An 18155-nucleotide genomic window follows, 5' to 3' on the forward strand; every position below is an offset into this window, starting at 1 on the left:
TCTTGATGGCTTACTTTTAAAACTGTTGGGGTGCCTGGCTGGTTCAGTCAGTGGAGCACGTGACTCTTGATCTTGGGGTTGTGAATTCGAGCCCCACAATGGGTATACAGATTACTTAAAAATAAAATCTTAAAAAAAAGGAGGGGAGGACTTGGGTGGCTCAGTGAATTAAGCAACCAACCCTTGATTTTGGCTCACGTCATGATCTCATGGTTGGGTTCATGAGATCAAGTCCAGCTCCATGCTAACAGTACAAAGCCTGCTTAGGATTCTCTCCCTCCCTCTCTCTCTCTCTGCCCCCCGCCCCCAGCCACACACACACATACCCCTACCCCACTCAGGGGCTCACGTGCACACTAGCACACTCTTTCTCTCTCAAAATAAATAAACTTAAAAAAAAAAATGTGAGAGCCACTGAAATAACATACAGAATAAAGCTTCAAACAGTGCCAGTCACAAAGTTAGCACTTAATGCTAGTACTGCCATTGTTGCTATAATGTACCCACCAATTAAAGTTGGTTACAGAATTACACAAAGTAACGCAAAGGCACTTTGAAAACTATGATATATGACATTAATGTAAGTTAAAAGAAGCAAAAAGCCCTTCTCTCCATCTCTAACATCCACACAAGTAGAGCCCTGTTCAGGCACATATTCCTTGCTTGACCTACAAGTTATTCGTTACACTGAACTGAAGAGTTCATAGACCATGATTTCCTTAACACTGTCATGCTCTGTCAATATTTGCAGAGAAATGGAGGCTTGGCGCTAAAGTGAAATTATTTATTTTTACTTGGTTGGGACACTGGGGTGAGGAAGGCGGAAGTCGTGCCCATGGGTAGCTAAAGGAAGCAAGTGAGTCAGAGAAACTGCTTGCTTCCACAGAGCCAGGTAGACTTGAATGTGCCACAGACAAGGCTGGACTGACACATACTTCAGCCTTTGGGTAGGGCTGAATCATTTCCCACTCCCAATTCTCACCCAGACACCAATTTTTTAATTAAAAAAATTTTTTTAAATAGCATTTGAGCCAAGGTATAGTTCACACCAGGAAAAGCTGGGAATCCCCAAAAGATACAAACGGGGTGACTATGCACCAAAAGGTTACCTGAGAGGTTCTTTTAAATGACAAGCTCACCTAAACTTCAAATAGCACTTAAAGTTTAAAACACTGACTTACAGAAAAATTTGAGAAAGTGCTCACCAATAAAGAAATCAGAAGGTCTGGAATCCATCCTCCACTGTGTGACCTTGAATTAGTCACTTCATCTCTCTGGGCCTAAGTGAATTCATCTGTTAGAAAAAGAGAGAGAAAAAGATAACACCTACCTCAGATCACTGTAAAAATTAAAGATAGTATGCAGTAAAATGCTAGCACAGGATCTTGCGCTGGTAAATGCACAATAACATCTGTCCCTCCATACTGAAAGTTAATACCACTTGTGGTAAACTTAGGTTCACCGGTCAGCTAGCCTCTGAAAATGGTCACAGGTATCCAAACTGCTTCATGGAAATTCTAAGAAATTTTATAAGACCATTTCTCAGTCTCTCCAGCACACCAGCCTGTGCTAGAGGTCTAGGAAATCAGTAACTTCCCATCTTATTTCTTAAAGCAGTGATTCCTAAATGCTTTGGTAACTGGGGGCCCAAATCATCCACTGGCACTGCCCCCCCATTACCCATTATTAAACTTAAGACTATGAGAGACTCGGCATCACACCTACATTTTACAGTTATAAACATTCCCATTTCAAATTAATGGGGGAAATGCATTCAAATTCGGCAGCTTAGGTTTGGACCAGAGTGGTTAGAGCACTGGCTGCGAGGGAAAGGCGCTGGCCAACACGCACGGGGTGGGGAAGTGGGGGCATTTTGGAGCTTTCGGGTCGACCCCAATTTCTCGTTGGCAACGAATCCAGGCCACGTGTCGCCATTTTGTGTTCTGGAAACATGGCGGCCACCCCGTGGGGAAGGAAAGGGGCGGAGGGACCGCCACGTTAGCTGCTTTCCCTGAGGGATCCTGAAGCACGTTGTGCACACGTCTGTCTGTGTGCCTTTTCTGTCTGGCTTAGCCGCAGGAAAGAGAAAGGGCTAGAAATAAACGTACACGAGCCTCCCAAGCGACCTTTCTTTGGCGAGAGGGACGTGCGGTGGCGAACCGGCAAGAAAGGCCTTCCAAGATGGCGGGGCCCGACAGGGGCCGCCCCCAAGGGGAGCGGGGCGAGGCGATCGCACCAAAAGGGGAAACGGGGGAAAGGCCGAAACGCAGAAGCGGGAAAGTGAGGAGTGTGGGGGGAAATCGCAAGAATTCTCCAAGCACTAGTCAGCAACCCTGACTAAATGCGGTCCCAAAAGGAGCACACCATTGTCCTAAATGCCTGACGAGACTGCCACGACTAAAACGACACTGTGGGATTTCTGTAGGTTCAACCGAAAGAAACTTGCAAAATGCAAACAAAGCATTATGTAAATGGACGCCATTCTTTTTTAAGGCCCTGTTTCCAACACTTCCCAGAAGTCATCAACAGAGCCGCGACTCTAGCGGTGGCAGGGGTGGGTTTCGGTCTTTCTCCTCACCAGCTGCCGTGGGGAGACCAGGACAGGGGTGGGGGGCCTGGTACGGGGCGCCCGGACGCCTGGGGCGAAGGGGCCCCACGTGCCCACGCGCGCGCGCGCGCGAGCACGCGCCCACCACACAAGCCTCGCCTCGCCGCCCCTCCCCCCCGGAAGACCGCGGCTGCCCCTCCCGTCTCCCCACACCCTCGCGCACGCGCTCTAGCCACCTCACGCGCACGTTTTAAACCGGCGGCGTCCCAGCTGCCGCCTGCAGTTACCGCCGGGGCTGCCCGTGTCGCTCCGCATCCAAGCCCTTTTTGTAAGGCGGGAAAATAATATGTCGCCCCCACTCACAACATTAACATTCCCAAACATCTGCCTGTGACGCTGGAGTTAATAAAATGCACGTTGGTTTTAAAACCTTGCCGGACTCACAGATTCTGCCCATCGTGGCTTTATCTTCAACGCTAAGCTGTTAAAAGAGTTTTTTTTAAACTACCATGCGAAGGTTGGCGCAATCTTGTGACCTAAAAAATACGGGTCCTCAGTTTTTTTCAAGGGGTCCTGCGCGGCAAGCACTTCCGGGGTCAGAGGGTACGCGGGGTTGAAAGCGGGCTTCCCGCCCCGCCCAGACCGCCGAGGCTGCCGCCGGAGTCGCCACCGCCGCGCCCTCGCCCACCCGCCCGCCCGCCGCTCCCGGCCCCGCTCGCCCCCTCCGCCGCCGCCGCCCGCCCCTGCGACGACGCCGCGGCCTCCCGCCCGCGCCCGCTCGCTCCCGCGGCCCTCGCTCGCCTCGCGCCGGCAGTTTTGGGCCTACACCTCCCCTCCCCCCGCCAGCCACCAAAGACTTGACCACGTAACGAGCCCAACTCCCCCGAACGCCGCCCGCCGCTCGCCATGGATGCCGGTGTGACTGAAAGTGGACTAAATGTGACTCTCACCATTCGGCTGCTTATGCACGGAAAGGAAGTAGGAAGCATCATTGGGAAGAAAGGGGAGTCGGTTAAGAGGATCCGCGAGGAGAGTGGCGCGCGGATCAACATCTCGGAGGGGAATTGTCCGGAGAGAATCATCACTCTGACCGGCCCCACCAATGCCATCTTTAAGGCCTTCGCTATGATCATCGACAAGCTGGAAGAAGATATTAACAGCTCCATGACCAACAGCACGGCGGCCAGCAGGCCCCCGGTCACCCTGAGGCTGGTGGTGCCGGCCACCCAGTGCGGCTCCCTGATTGGGAAAGGCGGGTGTAAGATCAAAGAGATCCGCGAGAGTACGGGGGCCCAGGTCCAGGTGGCGGGGGATATGCTGCCCAACTCCACCGAGCGAGCCATCACCATTGCTGGCGTGCCGCAGTCTGTCACCGAGTGTGTCAAGCAGATCTGCCTGGTCATGCTGGAGACGCTCTCCCAGTCTCCGCAAGGGAGAGTCATGACCATTCCGTACCAGCCCATGCCGGCCAGCTCTCCAGTCATCTGTGCGGGCGGCCAAGATCGGTGCAGCGACGCTGCGGGCTACCCCCATGCCACCCATGACCTGGAGGGACCACCTCTAGATGCCTACTCGATTCAAGGACAACACACCATTTCTCCGCTCGATCTGGCCAAGCTGAACCAGGTGGCAAGACAACAGTCTCACTTTGCCATGATGCACGGCGGGACCGGATTCGCCGGAATTGACTCCAGCTCTCCAGAGGTGAAAGGCTATTGGGCAAGTTTGGATGCATCTACTCAAACGACCCATGAACTCACCATTCCAAATAACTTAATTGGCTGCATAATCGGGCGCCAAGGCGCCAACATTAATGAGATCCGCCAGATGTCCGGGGCCCAGATCAAAATTGCCAATCCAGTGGAAGGCTCTTCTGGTAGGCAGGTTACTATCACTGGTTCTGCTGCCAGTATTAGTCTGGCCCAATATCTAATCAATGCCAGGCTTTCCTCTGAGAAGGGCATGGGGTGCAGCTAGAACAGTGTAGGTTCACTTATAACCCCTTTCTGCTGTTTTCCCATGATCCAACTGTGTAATTTCTGGTCAGTGATTCCAGGTTTTAAATAATTTGTAAGTGTTCAGTTTCTACACAACTTTATCATCCGCTAAGAATTTAAAAATCACATTCTCTGTTCAGCTGTTAATGCTGGGATCCATATTTAGTTTTATAAGCTTTTCCCTGTTTTTAGTTTTGTTTTGGGTTTTTGGCTCATGAATTTTATTTCTGTTTGTCGATAAGAAATGTAAGAGTGGAATGTTAATAAATTTCAGTTTAGTTCTGTAATGTCAAGAATTTAAAAATTAAAAAATGGATTGGTTAAAAAATGCTTCATATTTGAAAAAGCTGGGAACTACTATCTTAAACTCTTTGTTGGTGCTTTTTTTTCCCTTCCCTGTTAGCGTTAGGCCTTTGTAGGGAGAAGGTTGGGCCCATCCTTGGTGTTCTGTCTAGCCCTTTTCACCTATTGGTAAGATTCCATTCCCTTTCTGTCCCAACAAAGGAACATGGCAGGCTGGGCCTGCTTTGGGATATTTGCAGAGACAGAGGGGTTCTCCCGGAGAGTGACATCCCTCCAGCCAAGTTCCAGAGAGAGATCTCTGCCCATTTCTCTGGTAGAAAACCTGGGTTTTCTCTGAAAAAGTATGGCCATTCGGTATAAATTCTGATGAATGGCAGTGTGTCCTCCCCTCTTGCCAGCCCCACCCCCCACCCCAGTCTCACTGGGAAAACTCTTAGCCAGGAACAAAAAAATGTTCTGAGGTGGGAGGAGCCTGGGGGGACCCAGAGAAGAGGTGGGGGAGGGAAAAGGGCTGGGCTGGAGCTGGGATGGGAGGGAAAGGGGCAAGGGTGGGTTTGAGGATTTGGAAGAGGGCAGGGGTGGTGGTAGGGATGGAGGGGTCTTGGGCACCAGGACAAAATGGGGGATGGTACCAGCGGGGCGCATGTGTCGAGCATGCACCTGTGGCAAGCAGCCTGTCAGAGGATGTTATTACACCTGCCAAGTGGTGAATCCAGAAACAAAAGAGGCCCAGCTTCTAACTCTTCAGCTGTGTGCAATGTTAGAGAAACCATACCAGGAAATAATCCTGCCTGAATGGGGCAGGCCTCACAGACAGGATTGTAGACAGATCCATTGACTATAGTCTGAAATGGTGTTAAAAATGCAGATACCTGGGTCCCACCCCCCAAATCTAAAAAGAAGACCATTTTTAACAAAACCCTGAATCGTTCTTAGATTTGAGTGCCACTGATTTCACCGGTGGATTAGGAAGATCTTGCTGCGAAGGCCTAGTTGCCTTATGTCCACACCAGCCAGTAGGATTAGGCTAGACTTCATGAGAAGAAAAATTCTCTACCATTAGGCAAAGACACGCTAGAAACAGCAATACAATATAAGATAGTGAACGATTAGGTGCCAGAGTGATTAGTTCAAACCCCAGGCACTGTGGGAGATCACTAACAGCAAAGAGAAATTCCTGTGGGAGGGGAGTATTCCACACAATATTTGTTGAGGCTTATTCTCTACAGGATATCTGTTCTTTTTTTCTAAACTACAGACCTGGTTCCAAGAGTCCCTGGAGGTAAGATTGGGGCCTACCATACATTTTATACACAACTGTGGAGTCAGACAGGCAGTCACTGAAGGGAACCCACATTCTGGAGTTAAACCTGAGTTCAAATTTGAGTTCTGCCTGTCGTGGCCTTGGGCAAATTAGTTAGCCTCTATATAAAATAGAGGTGTTAAAAGTACACATCTCTTGGGCTTGTGGAAAAAAATGAGAGCGTGTATGTAAAGCACAACACTGCTTACAAAGTAAACTTCAATATACTTAAGACTAAAAAACCAAAGGCCCATTTCTGTCCACAGTGTCTCTGGACAGAAAGGACAAATATTTAAAAGTTAGAGAACAAACCAGTGTGTACTAAATGACAAGCCAGGAGAAGACCATTGGACTGAAGGACCAGGACAGGAAAGGGATGACCTAGTGAGGACCCAGAAATAGGTTCATTGTCCTCTGGAGATAATGAGCACAAATCATGTTTTCATAGAGTAGGGTGGGAGTGGATAATTAAATTAATCCCTCAAACCCAGGCCAAATGGTCTTTGAGGAGTCCCTAAAATTGGTTAGGTGAAGTGGTTTAAATGCCAGATCAAAATTAGGCCTCAAATTTCCCTCAATGTCTTTCCCCTCCCATCCATTCAAAGGCAAATCTGGCAATAATTTGTAAAATAATGAGTTAGGCTGCAAGGCACAGAATGAATGGCAACTTGGATGGACTAAAGTCGGGAACAGCAGTTAGAAAACTACCTCTAGATTCTAATACAGGTTGGGAAGTGGCATCACTAGGAATGCATGTAGAAAGGAGCCAATGCAAGGGAGATTGAAACCGAATGTGGAGGCCAGGAGAGATATAAGGAGGGGAGCAATGAATTGAGACCTGAGGATGGTAGTATTTGCAGGGAGGAATACTCAACAAGTAGCTAGAAATAGACAAACTGAAAGAGTGAGCTACATGGAGACAGGTAAAGGAGGAAGATTAAGCTTTGGGGTAAGGGACCTAGTCTACTTGTTCACCATGGTATTTCTGGTGCCTGTCACCATAACATATTAGCAGTATTTGTAGAATGAATATAGAAGAAGTAGCCAATGAAGAAGTAGTCAAAGCAGCAGGAGAAAAACCAGGGTAGTGCCCTTGAGAGGAGTCAAGAAGGAAAATTTTAAGGAAATTTTCAATAATGTTACAGAGAGATTTAATAGATTTGATTGAACATTTACTTTGTACAAAATACTTTGACCTAAAATGATGTTTTGGTAAAATTGGAAGATGTGTAGTAGCTAATTAAAAGCATGGTATGTGATAAAGAGAGGGAAAAGGAGTAGAGGAAGCCACAAAATCATTTGAGGCTAAAGTAGCCTTGAATGCCAGAATAAAGGGTTTGAGCTTTATCCTGAAAAGTCGTGAGCCCCAAATAGTCTTTAAGTGTACCCCTTCAGTAAAAAGTCTTTAGCATATACACTATTACATGTTTATTTCTAAATTACTATATGTATATTAGTCATGCTTACTTATAAACTTAATACAAGCATAATCCTAAATATTATATAGTTAGAAAACAAAAATTTTATAACAGTTCAGGTAAACAAATTGAAATCTAATTTCTAATCATTTTTTGTGGTTTTTTTTTTTAATTCCTTCCACTCATTTGTAGAGACCACTTCAAGGTGATACTGAGGAAGACACTTCCAATGTCATGGATATCCTTGGGAAGCAGAATGTCAGAAAAGTGATGGGAAGAAGGCAGATTACACCAGGAGAGGAGGGCCTGGGAGTAAGGAATTGGAGACAGGAGTGTAGATCACTCAAATGCTGAGAGTGCAAGAGAGAAAGAGAAATAGTACAATAACTTGAGTCAGGGAGGATTGGGGAAAAGATTTGGGGTTGGGGGGGGGAGTGGTTTGTTGTTTTTGAAAGGAGCTTCACTAAAGGCAGATAATAAGGAACCAATAGGAAGCTGAAAATAAAAGCTAGGTAAGAAAGGACTATGGAGGGGCACTTGGCTGGCTTGGTCAGAGGAGTGTACAGCTCTTGATCTCGGGGTCATGAGTTCAAGCCCCACATTGAGTGTAGAGAGTACTCAAATAAATAAAACTTAAAAAAAAAAAAAAAAAGGACTATGGATAGAAGAGGGTCTTGGAGCAATGAATATCAGGTGCCAGGCCAGTCTATTAGAATTTAATCCACTTTGTCCCCTTTCCTATCAGGACGTGCATTTCAGCACTCTTCTCTTGTCTCTTTGGGGCAGTCTGAGCATGTCCCATCCTCTTCTGGATTGAGGACTGGAAATCAATAAGCCCCCTCTGCAGTTGCTGTGTTTCTTGCTGCAGCCCTATCCTACCACCAGCTGTTAGGCCACAAACAATGCCACAGTCGAGAAGACTGAACAGGTCAACAAGCACCTGTTGGGTCATAGCCATAGGAGTTGTCCCATGTGTTTAGAAGTTTTCCCCAATCCCCAGGCCCCTCTCTTGCCCCACTCAACATACACACGTGTATACTACCACTACATATGCCACCCCAGCCAGCAGTTTGGGCAATGAATCACCACTCAGGTTCACCCCATCACCACTCAGGTTCACCCCAAGAGCAGCTACTTATTCTGTCACCTGGACAGTAACATTGTTGGCTAAGGGCTTGCGGTTTGTGAGTTGAACACACCTCACTCCTGCTTCTCATGGCTACCCTTAGTAGTGAACCACGCACTGTCCAGCATCGCTAGGGTTGTCACTTCCTGCCAATGAGGCAGCACCTAGCCAGACATATAAATAGGCAGTCACCACCAGAGAAGCATTCCATTGCCAAGTCCTCTGGCCACCTTGCCTGGCCTGGCCACTGGAGGGGCCTTCCTAAAATTCCAATCTGACCACATCACTCCCCTACTTAAAGGCCATCAAGTCCCTCCTCCACCCATGGTCTACAAAAAAAAAATCCAAACTCCTCAGCATAGCTTATAGATCCTCTGGATCTGTTCCCCCCAGCCTCACCAGTGCAAGGCCTGCCAGTCTCTTATCTCTGTCTTCATTCTCCCATAGAGTATGACCTGTCATTCCCCAAAGTCACTCTGTTTGGGCATCCCTGCACCTGGGAAATAATGGTTTCTCTATAATTCTAACCCTGGCTGTCCTCTTTGTTACCTGCCTGGGGTTCTGGGACACCTAACTGGGGCTCCTGCTCTTGAGTATCAACATTCTAAAAGGAAAATTACACTCTGCTAAGGATCAGGAGAGCTGAGTTCTAGTTTTGGCTTTGGCATCAACTCCCTGGGTGATCTTGGACAAGTTTTATGGGTCTTTCTGGGTCTTAGTCTTCCATCTGGGAAGAATGAATAAGATCATATCCACAATTCTCTGGCTGCCTTGGGAAATAATACTGCCTTTGTGGGCACCCATCCCTGCCTTTGCCTCTTGCCACAGGGCTGACTTCTGACACACAGACCTTCTATAAACACTCTAAAAGAGAAAAACAGAAGTTAAAAAAAAAAAAAAAAAAAAAAAACTGGCTGCAACAAGCCCCAGCTTGCCATTTTGGGTAACTATTCATGGGAAATTGATTAAAGAGGAAGGAGGAAGGAAGGAACTACCAGGAAGATTTGCTTTGAATCTCCCAGAAGGTGCTGTCACCTTTAGATGTTACCGGGAAGAGGAAAGGACAGTAGAGGGGAAGGCAAAGGGCGCAGACAAGAGAAGGCTAGTCCCCCAGGCAAAACCCAAACTCCCTTCTCCTCTTTTCCCCTGCTCTCCTGCCCTAAATATAAGGGCTCTGTGAGGGGGCTCTGGCTCCCGAGTGCCCCCTGGACCCAAGTTCACTAAAGTAGGGAGACAGTGGCTTAGCTGTTCCCCTTCTCCCAGCAGCATTAGCACTGGAGACATCTGCCACCAGGCTAAGTACACCTTGGTGGGGAGCTAAGGCAACAGTACTTTAGCAACAGCAAACATACTAACTACACCATTCACTCCTGGGTGGTGGAAGACATCAAATTAGTTATTCCCTGAGAAGTTCAACCATAGTGAGGGGACACACTTTCTTAAATCTTACCTCTACATAGATGAAAAGCTGTGCCTGCATTTGTTAGTTCACCTCTACTTCAAAAAGCATTTTCTAGGGACACTGGCTGACTCTCAGAAGAGCATGGGACTCTTGATCTCAGGGTCATAAGTTTGAGCCCCAAATAGATAAACTAAAAAAAGAGCATTTTCTATTGTGTATCAGCTATATTTAAAGTAAAAGATAAAATAAATATCAGGGGCACCTGGATGGCTCAGTCAGTTGAGCATCTGACTCTTGATTTTGGCTCAGGTCATGATCCCCCGGTTGTGGGATTGAGCCCCATATCCAGCTCTGCACAGAGCTTGCTTGGGATTCTCTCTCTCTCCCCCCTCACTCTCTGCCCCTCCACAACTTGCACTCTCTCACGCACATATTCTCTCTCTCTTTCAAAATAAATAAAGATTTAAAAATAAAATAATAAAAAATAATTTAAAAATAGAAACGATAAAAACAAAATTCCCTTCTTAATTAATTAATTAATTAAAAATTTTAAAGCATTTTCAGAGTTTGTTCAGTATGCCCATAAAAGAACCTTCTCTCACTGGCTCCTGACTTTAGTGCGGTTAAATGTAGTCATTCCCCATCCTGGAATCTGAGCCACACCAAGCAACATCTCCAGGACTGGCTAACATGTATGAAAAGCTTACTATATGCAAAGTGCTGCTCTAAACACTTTAAATGAATTAACTCTGATTCCACCAGGCCCTGTACAGTAGATATTTTGATGCCATTTTACAGGTGAGGAGACAGTCACACAGCAATTAGGTGATATGTCCAATGTTACAGAGCTAGTCAGTAGCACAGCCAGTATTTCAACACAGGCAATGTGGCTCCCAAGCTGCTTTCTAATTTTTTTATTCCCCAAGCTGCTTTTTTAATCACTATTCTGGACTGTCCCACCAGGCCAGAAAAACTGCCCCTGGGAGAGTCTAAATGGACAGATAGTGTGCACATTATTTTGTCTTCGATAACTTTTTTTTTTTTTTTTTTTTTTTTTATTTTTGGGACAGAGAGAGACAGAGCATGAACGGGGGAGGGGCAGAGAGAGAGGGAGACACAGAATCGGAAACAGGCTCCAGGCTCCGAGCCATCAGCCCAGAGCCTGACGCGGGGCTCGAACTCACGGACCGCAAGATCGTGACCTGGCTGAAGTCGGACGCTTAACCGACTGCGCCACCCAGGCGCCCCTTCGATAACTTCTATTACCCAATTTTCCAATTAAGATGGCAAAACATATTTTTATAGAACGTACATGAATATGCAATGCATATGAAAATCCATGCTGTTAACAACCTCTATTTGTTTTATATACTCATCTTTTATTTATTTTTATTTATTTACTTTTTTAGAGAGAGAGCAAGTGCAGGGAAGGGACACAGAGAGAGAAAGAGAATCCAAAGAAGGTTCTGCACTGTCAGCACAGAGCCCAACTCGGGGCTCCATCTAATGACACTGAGATCATGATCTGAGCGAAAATCAAGAGTCAGATGTTTCACCAACTGAGCCACCCATGCTCTATATTACTTTTTTTAAAGTAGCATATATATGCTACTCTTTTTTTTTTTTTTTTATAATGGGATAATACTCTACACACTAATTTGTATGGTGGTTTTCTTTTAATTGAGATATCATTCAGATACCATAAAATCCACCATTTTAAAGTGTGAATTTAGTGGTTTTAGTATATTCACAAAGTTGTGCAATCATCACCACAGTCTTACGCCAGACATTATTATCTCCTCAAAAAGAAACCCATATCCATTACCAGTCACTCCTCATTCTTCATCCCCTCCATCCACCCCCATCCCTGGCAACCAATAATCTACTTCCTGACTCTATGGATTTACTTGTTGAGATATCATATAAATAGAACAATACGATATGTGACCTTTTGCATCTAGCTTCTTTCATTTAGCATGTTTTCATGGTTCCTCCATGTTGTAACATGTATCAGTACTTCGTTCCTTTTTTTGGCTGAATATAGTCCATTGTATAACTATACCACATTTTGTTTATCCATTCATCAGTTGATACACATTTGGATTGTTTCCACTTTTTAGCTATTATGAATAATGCTATTATGAACATTTGTGTACAAATTTGTGTGTGGATGCAGATTTCATTTTTCTTGGGTATATACCTAGGAGTAGAATAGTTGGGTCATATGGTAACTCTGTGTTTAACTTTTGAGGAATGGCCAGACTGTTTTCTACAATGGCTACACCATTTTCTATTCCCACAGTTGGGTATGAGTTTTCCAATTATTCTACCTTCTTGCTAATACCTTTTTTTTTTTTTTTTTTTTGGTAGTTATCCTAGTGGGCATGTGAAGTGGGACCTCATTTTGGTTTTGATTTGCATTTCCCTTATGATTTGCATGTCATTCATTGAGCATCTTTTCTTGCACTTATTGATCATTTAGATATCTTCTTTGGAGATACATCTATTAAAATACTCTGCCCACTTTAAAAATTGGGTTGTCTTATTTATTGTTGAGTTGTAAGAGTGCTTTATGTATTCTAGGGGCACCTGGGTGGCTCAGTGGATTAAGCGTCTGACTTCAGCTCAGGTCATGATCTCGTGGTACATGGGTTCGAACCCGGCATCGGGCTCTGGAGAGGGTTTCGGATTCTGTGTGTCTCTCTCTCTGCCCCTCCCCGCTCATGCTCTGTCTCTCTCTCTGTCTCAAAAATAAATAAAACATTAAAAAAAATTTTTTTGAAAAGAGTACTTCATGTATTCTATACACTGGATTCTTCTTCTTTTTTTTTTTAATGTTTGTTTATTTTTGAGAGAAAGAGAAAGCATGAAAGCAGGGGAGGGGCAGAGGGAGAGGGAGATGCGGGCTCCGAAGCAGGCTCTGTGCTCAAACCCATGAACCCTGAGATCACGACCTGAGCTGAAATCAGCTGCTTAACTGACTGAACCACCCAGGTGCCCCTGTATACTAGATTCTTATCTGATAGATGATTGCAAATATTTTTTCCCCATTCTGTGGGTTGTCTGTTAACTTTTTTTTAATCAGAATTTTTTTTAAGTTTATTTATTTTTTTTTGTAATCTCTCCATCCAACATGGGGCTCAAACTCATAACCCCAAGATCACGAGTCACATGCTCTACTAACTAAGCCAGCCAGGCACCCTTGTCTCTTAACTTTCTTGATGATGTCCTTTGAAACACAAAAGTGTTTAATTTTGATGAAGCCTAGTTCATCTATTTTTTCTTTGACTGTTGTGCTTCTGGTGTCCTAAGAAACTACTTAATCTAAGCTCATGAAGACTTATGCTAATGTTTTCTTCTTATTATTGCCCCAACCAATCTCCTATTTAGACATTTAAGTTGTTTTTACATTTTGCTGTCTTAAATAATACAGCAGTGAATATACTTACAAAAATATTTGAGATACATCTATTTCCTTAGGACAAATTATTCAAAAAATGGAAGGCTGGATTAAAGGGTAACTCTGTGGGGCACCTGGCTGGCTCAGTGGAAAGAGCATGTGACTCTTGATCCCAGGGTCATGAGTTCAAGCCCCATGTTGGGTGTAGAGATTAAATAAATTAAAAAAAAAAAAAAAAAGGTAGTTCTACCTTCAAGGCTTTAGATGCACATAATCTCTTTGCTCTAGAGCAACAGTTCTCAAACTTTTTGGTCTTGGGACCACTTTACACTCTTAAAAATTACTGAGGTTTCTCAAAGACTTTGTGTGGCTCATTTCAATCCCTATTGTCTGTCTTAGAAGTTAAGCCATGGAAAAATTTTAAACATTTGTATATTTACATACTCATTTAAAAATAACTATAGTGAACCATTAAATGCTAACACAAGCGATACATATTTTAATTAAAAATAACGATTTTCCAAAAGAAACAAAAATATAGTTAGTGAGAAAAGTACCCCTTTTACATTTTTGCAACTTTTACCTTATTTGCAACAATAGAATATGCTGGAGTCTCATATCTGTTTTTGCATCAATCTGCTGTGACATCACACTTCATCCAGATTCTGGAGAACTGTACTCTACACTAGTGAGAGGGAATGAAAAGGGCAAATAACATCTTAGTATTGACATGAAAATAATTTTGACCCCTCAAACCTCTTCAAGTCTCAAGGAGCCCTAGGGGTCCCTGACTGCTCTGAAAAATGTTGCTTTATAGAAAGAATTAACCAAAGTACACTCTCACCAATGTTTCCTTTTCCCTGCACCTTCATCAACACTGGGCATTATCATTTTTTTTTTAACATTTGTAATTTGTGAAACAAAAAGCAGTCTCTTTTTGGGATTTAATTTGTATTCTGTAACTTCTAATAATGTTGAAACTTTTTTCCATGATTTTTGCAATTTATGTTTTTCTTTTATAAATTGCCTCTGTATCCTTTGCACTTTTTTTTTCCTGGGATGGGCATCTTTTTTTTTTTTAATGTTTATTTATTTTTGAGACAGTGCAAGAGACAGAGTGCAAGCAGCCGGAGGGGCAGACAGAGGGAGACACAGAATCTGAAGTGGGCTCCAGGCTCTGAACTGTCAGCCCAGAGCCTGACGCGGGGCTTGAACTCACAAACCATGAGATCATGACCTGAGCCGAAGTCAGACACTTAACCCGACTGAACCACTCAGGCGCCCCAGGGATGGGCATCTTTTATTTTAATGATTGTAAGAGCACTCTTTTTATTCAGGATATTAGCCCTTTGTCATAAACACTGAACATATTTTTGATGTGCAAGAGGTTTAAAAGTTATGATTATTTTTATGTAAAAATACCTATCATTATCTTTTTAAGTAAAACCTACGCCCAACATGGGGCATGAACCCATGATCCTGAGATGGAGTCCCATGCTCTGCAGACTGAGCCACCCAGGCAGCACCACCCCCCCATCAGTATTTTTACTGGTTTCATCCTTTCCTTTTGCCCAACACAAAGATAAATAACGTCCTCTAAATTAATTTCCTTCCAGCAGTGTGTGAATGTGCTTGTTTGGCCTAGGAAGACATCAGGAGGAACCCGATTAACTTTTTTTTTGGTTTGTTTATTTATTTTTGAGAGAGACAGAGCATGAGTGGGGGAGGGGCAGAGAGAGAGAGAGAGAGAGAGAGAGAGAGAGAGAGAGAGAGGGAGACACAGAATTTGAAGTAGGCTCCAGGCTCCGAGTGGTCAGCACAGAGCCCGATGACATGGGGCTTGAACTCACCAACCTGGGGATCATGACCTGACCCGAAGTTGGACACTCAACCAACTGAGCCGCCCGGGCGCCCCCCGATTAGCATTTTTATAGTATTAATAAAATGTTCCTATTTTTATTCTATTGATTATTGGGGTATTACACAATAAGAGTGAAATCGCATTTGAGCCAGAATGAAGATGATCTTGGATGTCACAATCCCAGGACACTTCCCAACCAAATGTCCCTGGGAGAAAACTGCTAACCCAGAACAAGGTGACAATGCTGGGGTTTACTGTTTGTGTCAGATGAGGTGGGTTTCACCTGCTTAGAAGGGTAGAGACTTGTGAGTCTCCAGTTCCACACAAGAGAGGAGACAACCCACGAGGGTGGGCCCCCTGGCCACATGCCAACATTGTGGTGCCCAGCAGGGGGCTGTCTCATCGTATCCTGAGGTGGGGCCAGTTTATACCCAAATTTAGCAAGGGATTTGGGTATCCAAGCAGTTAAAGCTTTATTAGGGGACAATAGCCTACACACTCATGACCCATTTCTTAGGAAGAGACATTTTAAAATAAGAAAAGGAAACTAGAACTTAACAGTCTGACAGGATATTCTAGCTAACCACAAATTTACAGAATTATAGTTTAGCTACAAAGATCTTCTTTCACAACTTTTCTCAGATCTCTCCAGTAAATGCTACCTGTAATAGCTTGACTGCTCTCTGAAAAAACTACTCAGAAACCATTACAAAGTGGATTTTGTGCAAAAAGCGACTAGGCCCCATTAGCTGGGATTTTCTCAATATTGTTTCCCACATTCTTCACCACACTAGAGATTTTTCTTTGCCAGTCTGGCAGGTGAAAAAAAAAAAAATGGCATAGCACTGTGTTCATTTTCATTCCTTAGATTACTGGTGAGTAAAATAAAATTTTTATGTTTCTCAGCTGTTTGCACTTCTCCTTTGGTGAATTACCTATTAACAACATCTTTTTCACCTTTTTCTATTGGTGTGTTCATACTTTTCTTAGTGATTGAAGGCCTCATTATGTAGTAAAGTATTAACCCTTCATCAGATATGCTGCATTTTTTTTTCTTAATGTGCCAGTTCCCATTTAACTTCTGCTTTGCAGAAGTTTCTAATGACTAAGTAGCTAAATCTATCAATGTTTAACTTTATGGTTTCTGTCTTTAGCATCACGCTTGGGAAGTCTTTCCCTCACCACAATAATTACTTTCAAAAATTTTCCTCTTCTTTCTTCTAGTATTTCATACTTTCATTTTTTTACATTTAAATCTAATCCATCTGAAATTTATTTTGGTATATACAATAGGAAAAGCTAGTGATTCCCCTCCCTGCCAAACTGCTAGCTAGTTGTCCCAATGATATTTATTGAATAACACAGGAATGAAAAATATGTGGTCTGAGTGTAGTCTTCCCCTCCTGGGCCTCTGGAAGACATTTCTAATCAAACACAGAACCCCTGGCTAAGCCTAGACTAGGCCTCACAGCCCTCCTTGAGCTTCAGGCAGCCACCTCCAACCTGTGAGATTTGGCATCAGGATGAAACTTTGTGTCATTGCTAGACTAATCCACCCTTTACCCCATTGATGTGAGAGGCCTTTATTAGATAACACATTCTTTTTTATTCTACACTTTCCTTGTATCAATGTGCCTGTCGTTTCCTGTGCCAGCTCTGCCCTGGTTGGTTACTGCATCTGTGTACTAAATGGCAATAACTGGTAGCATAAGCCTTACTCCCCTTTCAACATTTTCTTGACTATTTTCTCTCATCTAAACTTCTGACTAAACTTATTGCATCGAAGAACATTCAAAATTAATTAATTAAAATTAAAATTCGCATTAGATTTTCCAATCTAGATACATAGTATTTCTTTCCATTTTTAAAGATTCCTTTATGTCTTAGAATGGTTTTATTCTGAGAGGTCATACACAGTGCTGGTGAAGTTCATTCCTAGAGATTTTATATTTGTCGTGGCTATTCTAAATGTCATCTTTTTTAAAAAATATAATATCTAACTTATTACTAGAAATAAGCTGCACGTGAGCAAAGACCAACATCTTTTGTTCATAACTGTAGCCCTAGAGCTTAAGAAACGTTGCCTTCACATTGTAGGCTCTCAATAAAAGTTTTTATTTTTATTTTATTTTTTTAAATTTTTTTTTTCAACGTTTTTTATTTATTTTTGGGACAGAGAGAGACAGAGCATGAACGGGGGAGGGGCAGAGAGAGATGGAGACACAGAATCGGAAACAGGCTCCAGGCTCCGAGCCATCAGCTCAGAGCCTGACGCGGGGCTCGAACTCACAGACCGCGAGATCGTGACCTGGCTGAAGTCGGACGCTTAACCGACTGCGCCACCCAGGCGCCCCTCAATAAAAGTTTTTAAATGAGTGAAGGAATAATGCCATAAAGCAATGCCGCTTCTTAGTATGCCATTCATTTGTAACAAGCAAACTTGCCAAATTCTTTTATCAACTCTGTTTTAAAAGCAATTCTCCAGGAGCGCCTGGGTGGCTCAGCTGGCTGAGTGTCAGACTGGCTCAGGTCATGATCTCAGGGTTTGTGAGTTTGAGTCCCACATTGGGCTTTGTCTCCCTCTCTCTCTGCCCTCCCCTGCTCAGATTCTCTGTCTCCCTCTCTCTTTGCCCCTCTCCTGCTTGTGCTCTCTCTCTTTCTCAAAAATAAATAAACATTTTTTTAAAAAGTGATTCTCTGGAATTTTCTACATCTGCAAACATTGATAATTGCCCCATTTCCAACAAGTATTGCTCTTATTTTTCTCTTAAGACTTACTGAATTGAATAGATTTTTC

At 43.8% G+C, this 18155-nt stretch overlaps 1 protein-coding gene and 1 long non-coding RNA gene across 8 annotated transcripts in view; one reads left to right on the forward strand and one right to left on the reverse strand.

Annotated features, from left to right (window-relative positions):
- The window catches only part of LOC109262393 (uncharacterized), a 109594-nt gene extending 107024 nt beyond the window's left edge, over positions 1-2570 (reverse strand). For 5 of the 7 annotated variants that reach the window (XR_008417881.1, XR_008417883.1, XR_008417884.1 and 2 more), the window contains exons 1-2: positions 2109-2570; positions 1206-1294 (exon numbers count right to left, since the gene is read on the reverse strand). This is a non-coding gene — a long non-coding RNA (uncharacterized LOC109262393). The remainder of the gene's footprint in view (positions 1-1205; positions 1295-2108) is intronic. The other 2 variants (XR_008417887.1, XR_008417886.1) reach the window with 2 other exon arrangements.
- A 669-nt stretch (positions 2571-3239) lies between these two features.
- On the forward strand, positions 3240-4912 carry PCBP1 (poly(rC) binding protein 1). Its single transcript, XM_019440941.2, has one exon. The coding sequence runs from the start codon at positions 3455-3457 to the stop codon at positions 4523-4525; it is 1071 nt and encodes a 356-aa protein (XP_019296486.1). The 5' UTR covers positions 3240-3454; the 3' UTR covers positions 4526-4912.
- The last annotated feature ends 13243 nt before the right edge of the window (positions 4913-18155 follow it).

Source organism: Panthera pardus, unplaced genomic scaffold (genome assembly GCF_024362965.1).
Source record: "Panthera pardus isolate Hobbes unplaced genomic scaffold, ASM2436296v1 HiC_scaffold_25, whole genome shotgun sequence".
In the NCBI taxonomy this organism is placed as follows: domain Eukaryota; kingdom Metazoa; phylum Chordata; class Mammalia; order Carnivora; family Felidae; genus Panthera; species Panthera pardus.